Source organism: Mandrillus leucophaeus, unplaced genomic scaffold, assembly GCF_000951045.1.
Source record: "Mandrillus leucophaeus isolate KB7577 unplaced genomic scaffold, Mleu.le_1.0 Scaffold730, whole genome shotgun sequence".
Lineage (NCBI taxonomy): Eukaryota > Metazoa > Chordata > Mammalia > Primates > Cercopithecidae > Mandrillus > Mandrillus leucophaeus.
The window spans coordinates 237,631-250,556 of NW_012107920.1; the positions used below are offsets into that span (position 1 = coordinate 237,631).

Sequence of the window (12,926 nt, forward strand, 5' to 3'; positions counted from 1 at the left end):
AGAGGTTGCAATGAGCCAAGATCACACAACTGCACTCCAGCCTGGCAACAGAGTGAGACTCCGTCTTAAAAAAAAAAAAAAAAAAAAAAAAAAAACACAACAACAACAACAAACCATGTGGCTCTGGTGTGAGTAATATTTGGATAATTATAATAACTTAATCACTGAAAAATTTTCCCACTGAAAAGTTACAATTATATTGGCAAAGCAGAAGAAGAAATATACCTGGGAGTATCTATGTATGTGGGCGAGAAACAGGGCAAATGCCACCTCCTCATGTGATCTGCCGCCAGAACTGCTTCTATCTTTAGGCCCCAGATCTATAACTTCAATAATCCTCACTCGTATTCTCTGTACCCCTTCAGTCTGGTTTTAAGTTGGTTATGATTATCAAAATGCTAAATGCCCTGGCTTATTTTCCCTGTCCTGGGGGTAGAGGCTGCCAAAAGTATACACTTTGGTATACTATACAAAAGAGACAGACACTGAAATACGTAAGGGAGACTTGTCCTACTCTCGTGCTCTCAAGGAAAAGCCTACACTTGTCCCTAGCATGGGTCAGTCATGAGGATGCCAAGAATATTTATAATTACATATTCACAAGTTGAAGAGTCCCTACAGAATACAAACCTGTTTCTCACTTTCCTGCAGTTGAGAATTTTCATTCAAAGCATCTTTTATTGCTATCTTCAGTCGTTCTTCATTCATTTGAAATATCCTGAAGGTCATTTTGGCCTAAGTAAAACAAAAAATATCAAGTTTGTAACAATTAATTTAATACACATCTTTACACATACTCCCTAGAACACAGAATTAAACAAAGGCAAAACCATGCCAATATTAACAGCAGAGGCAGCATGGTGTAGCAGAAAAAAGGCTTGTCTAGAATTGCGGTCTAGTCCTGCCTCTCCCACTAACTTGCTACGATGTGACCTTGGACAAACCTCTTGTAACTTTCTATGTACTGTGCAGCAAATTTTGATAACTATTTGTTCTGTCTCCCCTACTAAAATTTAAGCTTCCTGGGGACTTTTTTGTCTATTAATGTTAAGTGTCAAGCAACCAGTCCTCAATATATAGTAATAGCTCAATAAACACTTATCCATTGAAAAGATGAACTTTTCTGAAGTAGTTCATGTAAAAAAGAAAATACAAGCTGGGTGCGTTGGCTCATGCCTGTAATCCCAGCACTTTGGGAGGCCGAGGTGGGCTGATCACTCAAGCTCAGGAGTTCAAGACCAGCCTGGCCAACATGGCAAAACCCCGCCTCTACTAAAAATACAAAACTTAGCCAGGTGTGGTGGCGCATGCCTGTAATCCCAGCTACTCAGGAGGCTAAGGCAGAAGAATTGCTTGAACCCAGGAGGTGGAAGTTGCAGTGAGCCAAGATCATGCCACTGTACTCCAGCCTGGGCAACAAAGCCATGCTCATTCATTTAGGTATTATTTAAAAAAAAAAAAAATACATACCTGGGATCCCCTATATCTCAAATTCTACTATTATACCTTATTTCTTAATTTAAAAAAATTAAATTAAAATGATTTTCAAAAGCAATAGACCTACCAGACTAATTCAACTTACTTCAGCTACTTGTGATTTGAGGGATTTTGACTCATCTTCTAGAGACTGTATCCTTTTAGAAATATCCGCCATCTAGAAAGACAGTATCAGGCAATAAATATTTACTAAACTCTAGTTTCCAAAATGCCATAAATATTACATATACTATTAACCTAACACTTTTGCTCCATAAGCGACAGCTCAAATTAAGAAACCTTCTCAGTTTATTTAGCCATATGCTTAAAGGGATTTTATATGAACATTACATAACTATAATATCTCATATCAACTTTAATATTTCATAACATTTAAGTTATATAGGCTCAAGATAAGTCCACTAACATGTTTTACTAAATAATCTCATATACATCAAGACTTTCGTTAAGATAGGTTTTTTTAAAAGAAAAAGTTATAATTTAATATACATGTTTAGTAATTACAAATATACACTATGTACACGATTATTCAGTTTTTATTTACATGAGCTACTTGCATAGTACATATAGAAATTTTCTATAAAAATATGCAAGAAATTTAACACAGTAACATCTAGGGGGAAGTGAAAAGAGTGGCTCTAGAAAATTTTGCTCCCTACAACCTTCTGTATTCTTTACATTTTTTACAAATATGTAATACTTTAACCACTATCACATTAATTTTTTAAAGCTCAGTAACTTTCTTTTTCTTATATTCTCCTCAAATAAAAAAGCCTTACCAATTCATCTTGTTCAGAATGTTTACATTTCTCTTCTTTTAACTCTTTTTCTAGACAGAATATTTCATCCTCAAGTTCAGACTTGGACCTGTTCAGCTTTTCACAGGTTGCCTAAGAGAGAAAGCGAACTTTATAAAACAGATATAAGAATTTTTCATTAGAGAAAATCAGATGAGCATAATCAAAAATATGTACTGTAAGTTAAATAACTTTCATTTATATATTTGCTCATTTTTATAATATCAAAATAATAGCAACTGTAGCAGTGGTCAGCAAACTTCTGTAAAGATCCCGGAAATAAATATTTTAGGCTCATAGGCCATGCAGTCTTTGTCGCAATTACTCAACTATGCCATTGTAGTGAGAAACAAAAGCAATACCTAAATGAATGAGCATGGCTGTGTTCCAATACAATTTTTTATTAAAAAAAAGTGGCCCACTAGGCACAGTTTGCCAACCTCTGCTTAAAACCATTATAAAGAAAAAAATGAGAAATAAAGCTAATTTAATATAATTAAAGGCATGACATAGAAAATCAACTAAAAAACCATCAATGCTGCTTCATGATAATATTCCACATTGAATTAAGACCTATTTTCTAGGACCTTTTTAATTTAAAATGATTCGTTATTGGATTATTCCAACTGGATTTTAAATACTATAATAAACATACCTCTGATATTTGTGATCCTTCAACAAACTTGTTAAAGAAAAATAAACCAAAGGTTCAAAGATTTTAATGCAGGCCAAAATAAAAGCAGAACAAATACATACTACATTACAGTGATTTAAAAACTTGTTTATACACATTACCCCAAATTTGACTATTTCATTACAGGAATTCCCTGACCTGAATCAAAATTACTCTATTGGTTTGATTTTATCTACAGATTCAGCTATCATATTTTTTTAATTGCATTACATTATAGTTTGAATTCAATTATGATTACTATTACTGAAAATACCATGCTAAAAAATTACTAAAATTGAAGATTTTCCAAAATATTGAATGCAGCTAAAAATTCAGAAAACTTTACTCCTATAATTCATTACCTTGAAAATAAATTGGTGTGTAATATTTTATCCTCAATATTATGAAGCTTGAGTAAATGTCTTTGCTACCTACTTTTTGCTCTTCTGTTAGCATGCCAAATGCCTTCTAAAATTCTTTTATCAAACTAATAAATTACTACTGGGAGAGTAGTTAAGACAGAGAGTCAGCAAATAAAATATAATTTCAATAACTTCTTAAAGACAGTAACAGACAACAAGTGAAGAAAATATCAAGAAACTTATTTAGAATCCAATTTATAACTTCCTTTGGACTCTACTAGAAAATTCTGAATCATAACACATAAGAGTTTCTGATGATTACGGACAGCAGTGATTGAGAACTGCCACACTGTACTGGACACTTATCAAAGGTACAAGGTCTACTGTTTTCCATTTTAATATTTGCAGATGCAGGGGTCCTCTGCTATGCTTTGTCACTACTCTGCTTTTTACAAGACGTCCATATCTAAACAGTAGTAAGGCATTCCCATCACTTACCCTAATCTGTCTTAGTTTAGCTACATTACAAATTACCATACTTTCCTTCCTTAAAATTAACCAAATCACACTTGGCTCAGGAAAGCCTACTTTAAGCATTATCTTCCCAGACTCCTTATTCAGTGACATCATGTTGGTAGCTTGAAACTGGCCATCGTGGAAGTATTCATACTACAGAACTCAGCAAATGGCTACAAGTAAGGCTGTTTTTTTAAAAAAAAAAGTTGTTAAACATTTACCAACGGACCATTACATATAACATAAGCCTCTGGCCTAATTCTAGTTAGCTCTTAATATCCTCAAGATAAAAGTAAAGGCAAATACTGTCATAATTTACGTAAGTTCTTGTTGCCAACTATTCCTAAGTTTGTGAAAATGAATCCTATTTCTCCTTTCTAGAGCAAATTGAGTCAAAAAAGGAATGATCACCTTAATACGTTTCCCAGGAATGATAGAATGAAGTTTCTATACAGCTCCTGATTCCTTGACCATAAACATGCCTGACTCAAAACAAGTTAGCAATAAAAGCTCAAATTTTTATAATATTTTATGCTACCTACTATTGTCCCATTTCCTATATTAATTTTCTTCTTAAGTTTTAACATCCAGAGATGCTCTTTCACATTTCTTTCAAACAGTTAGTTTTCAGACGACACATTTTTAAAGTTTTTGTTATTTAGTATTTTTTCCCCAGCTTTTAAATTACAGCATTTGAGTTTTTACCTCCAAACTTTGTGCTTCTGTTGCCTCCTTCTCAAAACTGGCATCCTTTAAAGATGACTCTACTTCATAGCCTTCATACTGAAACAAAGTAACAGCACAAGTAAAAACTCTACCAATTTTATTCTAAATTTTGTCTGGATAGATGCCTAAGCAGCAGACAGAATCCATTTCCACATGTACATTAAGTTTACTTGGATTTATTTAAAGTTTTTCAAATCTGACCACTATAACAATGCCAGAGCAGCTAACACATCACAGACGGCTAGCTCAGGCAAGTTATGACAAATGTCAGAACTTCACCTGTAAGAGTAAAGTCTGCTTCTCAGAGAACATAGGACTATAACTCATATTAGCATCTTTTACTAAAAATGAGGTTAAAATTCTAATGGTAAGATTGTACTAAAGATTATCCAAAGATTTACTCAAAGAGCGTATTTTTATGTAAGCTGTCTAATTATGGCCACAACAAGTAAACCCTTTCTTTAAGCCTATTCATTAAAGAGAAATTTATAGTAACTGACCATCAAAACTTTTCACTTTTAATTCATACCATACAACAAATAAAGCAAGTGGGGAATATAAAAATCTGTAAAAGGTAGGGAACAGCCATCAAAAAATGGAAAGAACAATAAAAGACATAATGCTATAACATTTGGCAAAATGCACTTCAATTATTCCAAAAAAAAGTGATTAAATTGAAGACTAGGTTGTTCTGGATCCACCTTTCTGGCAAGAACAAGAAAAGCTTAATGAAAATACTAAAAAAAAAAAAAAAAAAAAAAAAGTATCTGTCTGAAAGCCTCAGAAAGCTATCAAAACAGTGAGAATTTGTGAGAGAAGTGGGAATCCCCAGAAAGGCAAGTCTAGTATTTGGCATGTCTATTCCTCCTAGAAGAAGTGGCTGATGGGCTAAGAAACTCAGCAGAGATTTCAGGAGAATCGAAGCTGAGAAAAAAAACTTGGAGTTCAAGACCTGCCAACTCGGATGAACCCTGTCCTTGGCTAAACAATGACCTGTCCAAAGATATTCTACTCCAGAATGTCCAGGTGTGATAAAGGATCTTAAGATGGAAAGAGCTCCAGAATTATTTTGGTGGGTCCAATCTAATGCCAGGGGTCCTTATAAGGAGGAGGTAAGAGGACCAAACTTAGAAAAGAATGATATGATATGAAGATAGAAGCAGAAATTGGGGTGATGTAGTTATGAGCCAAGGAATGTTGGTAGACTCCATATAAGAGACAAAACACAGATTCTATCCTAGAACATTGCATAAAGAAACAGACTTGCTGCTATCTTAATTTCTGCCCCTAACATTGGTTTTAAGGCTGGGTATGGTAGCTCATGTCTGTAATCCCAGCACTTTGGGAGGCCAAGGGGGGAGGGTTACTTGAGGCCAAGAGTTCAAGGCCAGCCTGGGAAACATAGTGAGATCCCATCTCTACAACAAAATAATTTTTAAAAGATTAGTTCTAGACTTCTGACCTTCAAAATTGTAAGAGAATAAATGTGTGTTGTTTTACAGCACTAAGTTTGCAGTAATTTGTTACAGCAGTAAAAGGAAATTAATATCCTTACCAAGCAAAACTGGTACCTTGGATGGGCGCAGTGGCTCACACCTGTAATCCCAGCACTTTGGGAGCCCGGATCACAAGGATCATGAGATCAGGAGTTCAAGACCAGCCTAGCCAACATGGTTAAACTCTGTCTCTACTAAAAATACAAAAATTTGCTGGGCGTGGTGATGTGTGCTTGTAATCCCAGCTATTCAAGAGGCTGAGGTACAAGAATCACTTGAGTCCAGGAGGCGGAAGTTGCAGTGAGCCAAGATCATGCCACTGCACTCCAGCCTGAGTGACATAGCAAGAGTGTCTCAAAAAACAAAGAAGAAAAAAAAAGAAAAAAAACCTGCCTACCTTATAACAAAGTCGAAACCAAAAACAGACTAATCCTCTGAACTGAGGCCCCGCTTCCAAATATCTCCATCTGTTATTAAAGTAATCTGATCTCCCAACAAAGAAAAGTCCAGGAAGAGATGGCTTCATGGCTGAATTTTACCAAATTTTCAAAGTAGAATTATTACCAATACTTCTTAAACTCTTCCAAGAAAAACAACAGGAGAGAATATTTCCTAACACATTTTGAGTCCAGCATCACCGTGATACCTAAGCCAGACCAAGAAACCACAAAAAACAAATAAACAAACAAACCTAGAGGTCAATATCTCTGATAAACACTGATGCAAAAATCTTAAATAAAATATCAGCAAATTGAAATTAACAATACATCAAAAAGATTATGCATTGTGATCAAGTGGGATGTATCCTTGGCATGCAAAGCCAGTTTAATATATGCAAATCAGCCAGGCACAGTGGCTCATGCCTGTAATCCCAGCACTTTGGGAGGTCAAGGCAGGCGGATCACGAGGTCAGGAGTTCCAGACCATCCTGGCCAACATGGTGAAACCCTGTCTCTACTAAAAAATAGAAAAATTAGCCAGGCACCTGTAGTCCTAGCTACTCAGGTGGCTGAGGCCAAAGAATCGCTTGAACTCGGGAGGCGGAGGTTGCAGTGAGCTGAGATCGCGCCATTCCACTCCAGCCTGGGCGACAGAGTGACTCCATCTCAAAAAAAATAAAAATAAAAATAAATATATATATACATAAAAAAAATCAATTAATGTGATACATCACATTCACAGACTGAAAGACAAAAACCACATGATCATACCAATTGACACAGAAAAAAACATTCAACAAAGTTCAACATCCATTTTTTTTTTTCTTTTGAGAGATAGTTTCTCACTATGTCGCCCAGGTTGGACTTGAATTCCTGGGCTCAAGCCACCCTCCCACCTCAGGCTCCCAAGTAGGTGGGACTATAGGCACACACCCTCACGTCCAGCCCAACATCATTTCTTGATTTTAAAAAAACTCTTAACAGTTTAAGTATAGAAACAAAGTTCTGGCCAGGTGTGGTGGCTCATACCTGTAATCCCAACACTTTAGGAAGTCTAAGGAGTCTGAGACCAGCCTGGGCAACATGGCAAAACCCAGTCTCTACCAAAAATACACAAATTAGCCAGGCTTGGTGTCACACACACCTCTAGTCCTACCTACTCTAGCGAGGCTAAGGTGGGAGAATCACTTGACCCCAGGAGGTTGAAGCTGCAGTGAGCCATGAGCATGCCACTGCACTCCATCCTGGGCAACAAAGTGAGACCTTGTCTCAAAAAACTAAATAATAGTGGCTCATGCCTGTAATCCCAGCACTTTGGGAGGCCAAGGCAGGCAGATCACAAGGTCAGGAGATCAAGACCATGCTAGCCAACATGGTGAAACCCCATCTCTACTAAAATACAAAAAAATCAGCCGGGTGTAGTGGGGCACACTTGTAGTCCCAACTACTCAGGAGGCTGAAGCAGAATTGCTTGAACCCAGGAGGCAGAGTTGCAGTGAGCTGAGATCACGCCACTGCACTCCAGTCTGGTGAAAGAGCAAGACTCCATCTTAAAAAAATAAATAAATAAACAATAATAAAATTTTAAAAATAATGAAAAAAATAAAAAGAAAAAATAAAAAGAAATAAAGTTCCTCAACATAACAAAAGCCATTTATGAAAAACTTACAGCAAATATCATCAGTGGTGAGAAACTGAAACCTTTTCCACTAAGATCTGGTACAAAGTAAGGATGCCCACAATCAACACTTCTATTCAAAACAGTACTGGAAGGGCTGGGTGCGGTGGCTTACACCTGTAATCCCAGCACTTTGGGAGGCTGAGACAAGTGGATCACTTGAGCCCCAGAGTTTGAGACCAGCCTGGGCAACTTGGCCAAACACCATCTCTACAAAAAAAACACAAGCGTGGTGGCGCACGCCTGTAGTCCCAGCTACTTGGGAGACTAAGGTGGGAGAAACACCTGAACCTGGAAGGCTGAGGCTGCAGTGAGCCATGACCATGCCACTGCACTCCAGCCTGGGCAACAGTGTGAGACCTTGTCTCAAAACACAAAAACAAAATAGCACTGTAAGTACTATCAAGAGCAATTAGACAAGAAAAAGAAATAAAAGGCCTGGTACAGTGGCTCATGCCTATAATCCCAACACTTTGGGAAGCCAACGTGGGCAGATCACTTGAGGTCAGGAGTTCAAGACCAGCCTGTCCAACATGGTGAAACCCTGTCTTTACCAAAAAATACAAAAAAAAAAAAAAAAATAGCCAGGCATGGTGGTGCACACCTCCAATCCCAGCAATTTGGGAGGCTGAGGTGGGAGAATCAGTTGAACCCAGGAGGTAGAGGTTGCAGTGAGCTGAGATCACACTGCTGCACTCCAGCCTGGGCAACAGAGTGAGACCCTGTCTCAAAAAAAAAAAAAAAAACGGAAAGAAGGAAGGAAAAGAAGGATAAAAGACATCCAAATCAGAAAAGTAAAATTATCTGTTTGCAGATGATATGATCCTATATGTAGAAAACCCAAAAGATGTCATCAAAAATACAGATCTAATAACTGAATTCAGTAAAGATGCAGGATATAATATCAAAACAAAACTATGTCATTTCTATACACAAATAATGGCCTAGCCAAAAAAGAAACCCAGAAAACAATCCTATTTACATAGCATCAAAAAAATAAAATAAAATACTTAGGAACAAATTCAACCAAGGAGGTAAAAGATCTATACACTAAAAAGTATAAAACATTGATGAAAGAAATTGAAGAGCACACGAAGAAATGGAAAGGCAGCCAAAATCTCAATGGCACTCTTCACAGAATTTTTTTTACTCTAAATTTAATATGGAATAGCAAAAGATCCCAAAGAGTCAAAGCAATTCTGAGAAAAACAGAGTTAGCAGCATCAGACTAACTGATTTTAAATTATATTCCAAAGCTGTAGTAATAAAAACAGTGTGGTGCCAGTATAAAAACAAATACACAGACCAGTGGAACAGAACAGAGAGCCCAGAAATAAATCCAAACAGATATGGTCAAATTTTCAAGAGGGCACCAAGAATACACAATGCAGAAAGAATAGTCTCTTCAACAAATGGAACTGAGAAAACTGGATTTCACATGCAAAAGAATGAAATTGAAGTCTTATTTTATACAATACATAGAAATCAATTCAAAGTGGACAAAAGACGTAAACATAAAACCTGAAACTACAAAACTCCTAAAAGAAAACATAGGGAAAAAGCTCCCTGACACTGGCCTTGACAATAATTTATTGAATATCACATCAAAAACTTAGGCTACAAAAGCAAAAAATAAGTGAACAGGACTACATCAAACTAAAAAGCTTTTGCACAGCAAAAGAAACAATAAAATGAAAGTTCCTTTGAGGCGAAGCTGCAAGGTAAAAAAAAAATAAAAATATACGTAAGTAAACACAATAAAGAGGCAACCTACAGATTGAGAAAAAATATATCAGATAAGGGGTTAATATTCAATATTTTAAAAGCCCTCATACAACTCAACAGCAAGCAAACATATAACCTGATTAAAAAACAGGCAAAGGACTTAGATAGATATTTCTCTGAAGATGACATAAAAATGGCCAACACTATGTGAAATGGTGTTCAACACCACCAATCATCAAGGAAATGCAAATCAAAAACACAATGAGATATTACCGTATATCTGTTAGAATAGCTATTACCAAAAAGACAAGTGAGACGACAAATATTTGTGAAGTTATGGAGAAAAGGGAACCCTCATACAACAAACCTCGAAGTCGCAAGTTTACCTGTGTAACAAATCTGCACTTGTACCCCTGAACTGAAAATAAAAGTTACCAAAAAAAAAGGAGAGAACCTTTTTTCTAGACAAGAAAAGAGAAAGGCATAGAGCAGGTCCTTTGTCCTTTGAATTACATTGTTTTCTTCAATATTGTTTCATTATAACATTGATGAGGGGAAAAAAACTGAGTTCAGTATATACATTGTTTCACTTAAAGTCAATTTTCAAGAAACTATCAAGGACATTGAGGGCTTGCCGTACACTATTGGCAGGGATGTAGATTGGTACAGTCATTATAGAAAATAGTATGGAGACTCCTAAAGAAATTTAAAATAGAGCTACTATATCCAGCAAGCCTTCTTCCAGATATATATCCGAAAAAAATGAAACTGGCACCTTGTACAGATAGCTGCACGCCCATGTTCACTGCAGCATCATTCACAGTAGCCAATATGGAGACAACCTAGGTATCTATCAATGAACAAATGAATAAAGAAACTGTGGTATATATTTACAATGGAATATTATTCAGCCATAAAAAGGAGATCCTGCCATTTGTTACAACATGGATGGACCTAGAAGGCATTTTGCTAAGTAAAATAAGTCATACATAGAAAGAAAAATATTGCATGATCTCACTTACATGCAGAATTTTTGTAAAGGTCAAATATATAGAGACAGAGAATAAAACAGTGGTTAGCAGTGTTGGGTGGGAGGGAGGAAACAGAGACATGTAGGTCAAAATATACAAAGTAGAAAATATGGCCGGGCATGTTGGCTCACGCCTGTAATCCCAACACTTTGGGAGGCTGAGGCGAGAGGATCATTGAGCCCAGGAGTTTGAGACTGTCCTGGGCAACATAGGGAGACCCCATCTCTACAAGAAATTTAAAAATCAGGCAAACATGTATCATGTGCCTGTAGCCGCAGCTACTCAGGAGTCTGAGGTGGGAGGATTACTTGAGCCCAGGAGATAGAGGCTGCAATGAACCAAGATCATGCCACTGCACCCCAGCTTGGGTGACAGAATGAGACCCTGTTTCAACAAAAGAAAAGAAAACATGTGGGATGAACAAGTTAAAAGATATCAACTGAGTTCCATAGTTAATAATAGCGTATTGCATTCAGGATTTTTGTTAAATGAGTACATTACAGCTGCCCTTCGGGGGTGGGTGGGCAGGGAATGGGTAACTATGAGAGATAAAGAATACGTTAATTTCTTTCACTATAGTAACCATTTTACTATATATGTATCTCAACATGTTTATACCTGAAATATATAAAGTAAAACTTATTTTACAAAAAAGAAACTCAAAGTTATCTGAAATTTCTATACCTTAAGTATATACAATAAAACTTATTTTACAAAAAAGAAATTCAAATAAATAAAGTTATCTAAAATTTCTAATGTCCCTAGCCTAGCTGCCTATGAAAAGCAATAGTAAATCCTCACTGAAGAGAGATGACAGCACCCACAGCTTCAAAATTATCTCTACAATTTTTATTATATTATCACTGACAGCTGATGTAAAATAACCTGGCATTCAAGAGGACAAGACTAAGAAACAAGAGAAAAAAATGAGCACCAGAAACAGACTACTGGATAATGCAGTAGACATTAAAACAGGACAGCACATTTCTCGGCAGATGTCTGAAAATCAGAAAATAAAAATAACACATAAATAAATAAAATGAGAGCACAGGCCAGGTGTGGTGGCTCACGCCTGTAAGCCAATACTTTGGGAGGCCGAGGCGGGTGGATTGCCTGAGCTCAGGAGTTTGAGACTAGCTTGACCAACACAGTGAAACCTGTTTCTACTAAAATATAAAAAATTAGCCAGGCATGGCAGCGTGTGCCTGTAGTCCCAGCTACTTGGGAGGCTGAGGCAGGAGAATCGCTTAAACCTGGGAGGCAGAGACTGCAGTGAGCCGAGGTCGCTCTACTGCACTCCACTCCAGCCTGGGTGACAGAGGGAGACTCCATCTCCAAAAAACAACCAAACCAAAACAAAACAAAAATAAGAGAGCATAATGTGTAAATGGAATTAAAAAATAGTATTGTACCAGAGAAAAAGAACTACAAAAAGAGCCACAATAAAACTGCAGAACTGAAAAAGGCAAGAGATGAAATTAAGGTCTCAATGGATGGTTTAAAAGACGATTAGACATAAATGAAAACAATTGGTAACATGGAAGTTAAAGAAGAACATGGCTAGACTCAAGTGTGGGCAAACAAAAAGATGGAAATCCCAGAAAAGAACATAAGAGACAGATGAGAAATAACAAAAAGTTAAAATACCCATTTGTATGGTCCCAGAAAGAAAGAAGAAAAAAGGGCAAAAACAGTATGTGGAAAAGTAACAATCAAGAGCGTTTCAAAACTAACAGAAGGTAGAGCACGGTGGCTCACAGCTGTAATCCCAGCACTTTAGGAAGCCAAGGCAGGAGGATTGCTTCAACCCAGGAGTTCGAGACCAGCCTGGGCAACATGGCAAAACCCCACCTCTACAATAAATTTTTTAAAACTAGCTGAACATGGTGGCACATGCCGGTAGTCCCATACTCAGGAGGCTGAGGTGGGAGGATCACCTGAGTCCAGGAAGCGGAGGATGAAGTGAGCCAAGATCACACACCACT

At 36.9% G+C, this 12,926-nt stretch overlaps 1 protein-coding gene across 8 annotated transcripts in view; it reads right to left on the reverse strand.

Moving 5' to 3' along the window:
• The window catches only part of CTAGE5 (CTAGE family, member 5), an 83,821-nt gene that overhangs the window by 54,142 nt on the left and 16,753 nt on the right, over window positions 1–12,926 (reverse strand). For 6 of the 8 annotated variants that reach the window (XM_011965620.1, XM_011965622.1, XM_011965626.1 and 3 more), the window contains exons 5-8: window positions 4,551–4,628; window positions 2,277–2,387; window positions 1,583–1,654; window positions 631–735 (exon numbers count right to left, since the gene is read on the reverse strand). In XM_011965620.1, coding sequence (XP_011821010.1) covers window positions 631–735; window positions 1,583–1,654; window positions 2,277–2,387; window positions 4,551–4,628 — 366 coding nt within the window. Of the gene's footprint in view, window positions 1–630; window positions 736–1,582; window positions 1,655–2,276; window positions 2,389–4,536; window positions 4,629–12,926 lie in introns of all 8 variants that reach the window. The other 2 variants (XM_011965619.1, XM_011965627.1) reach the window with 2 other exon arrangements.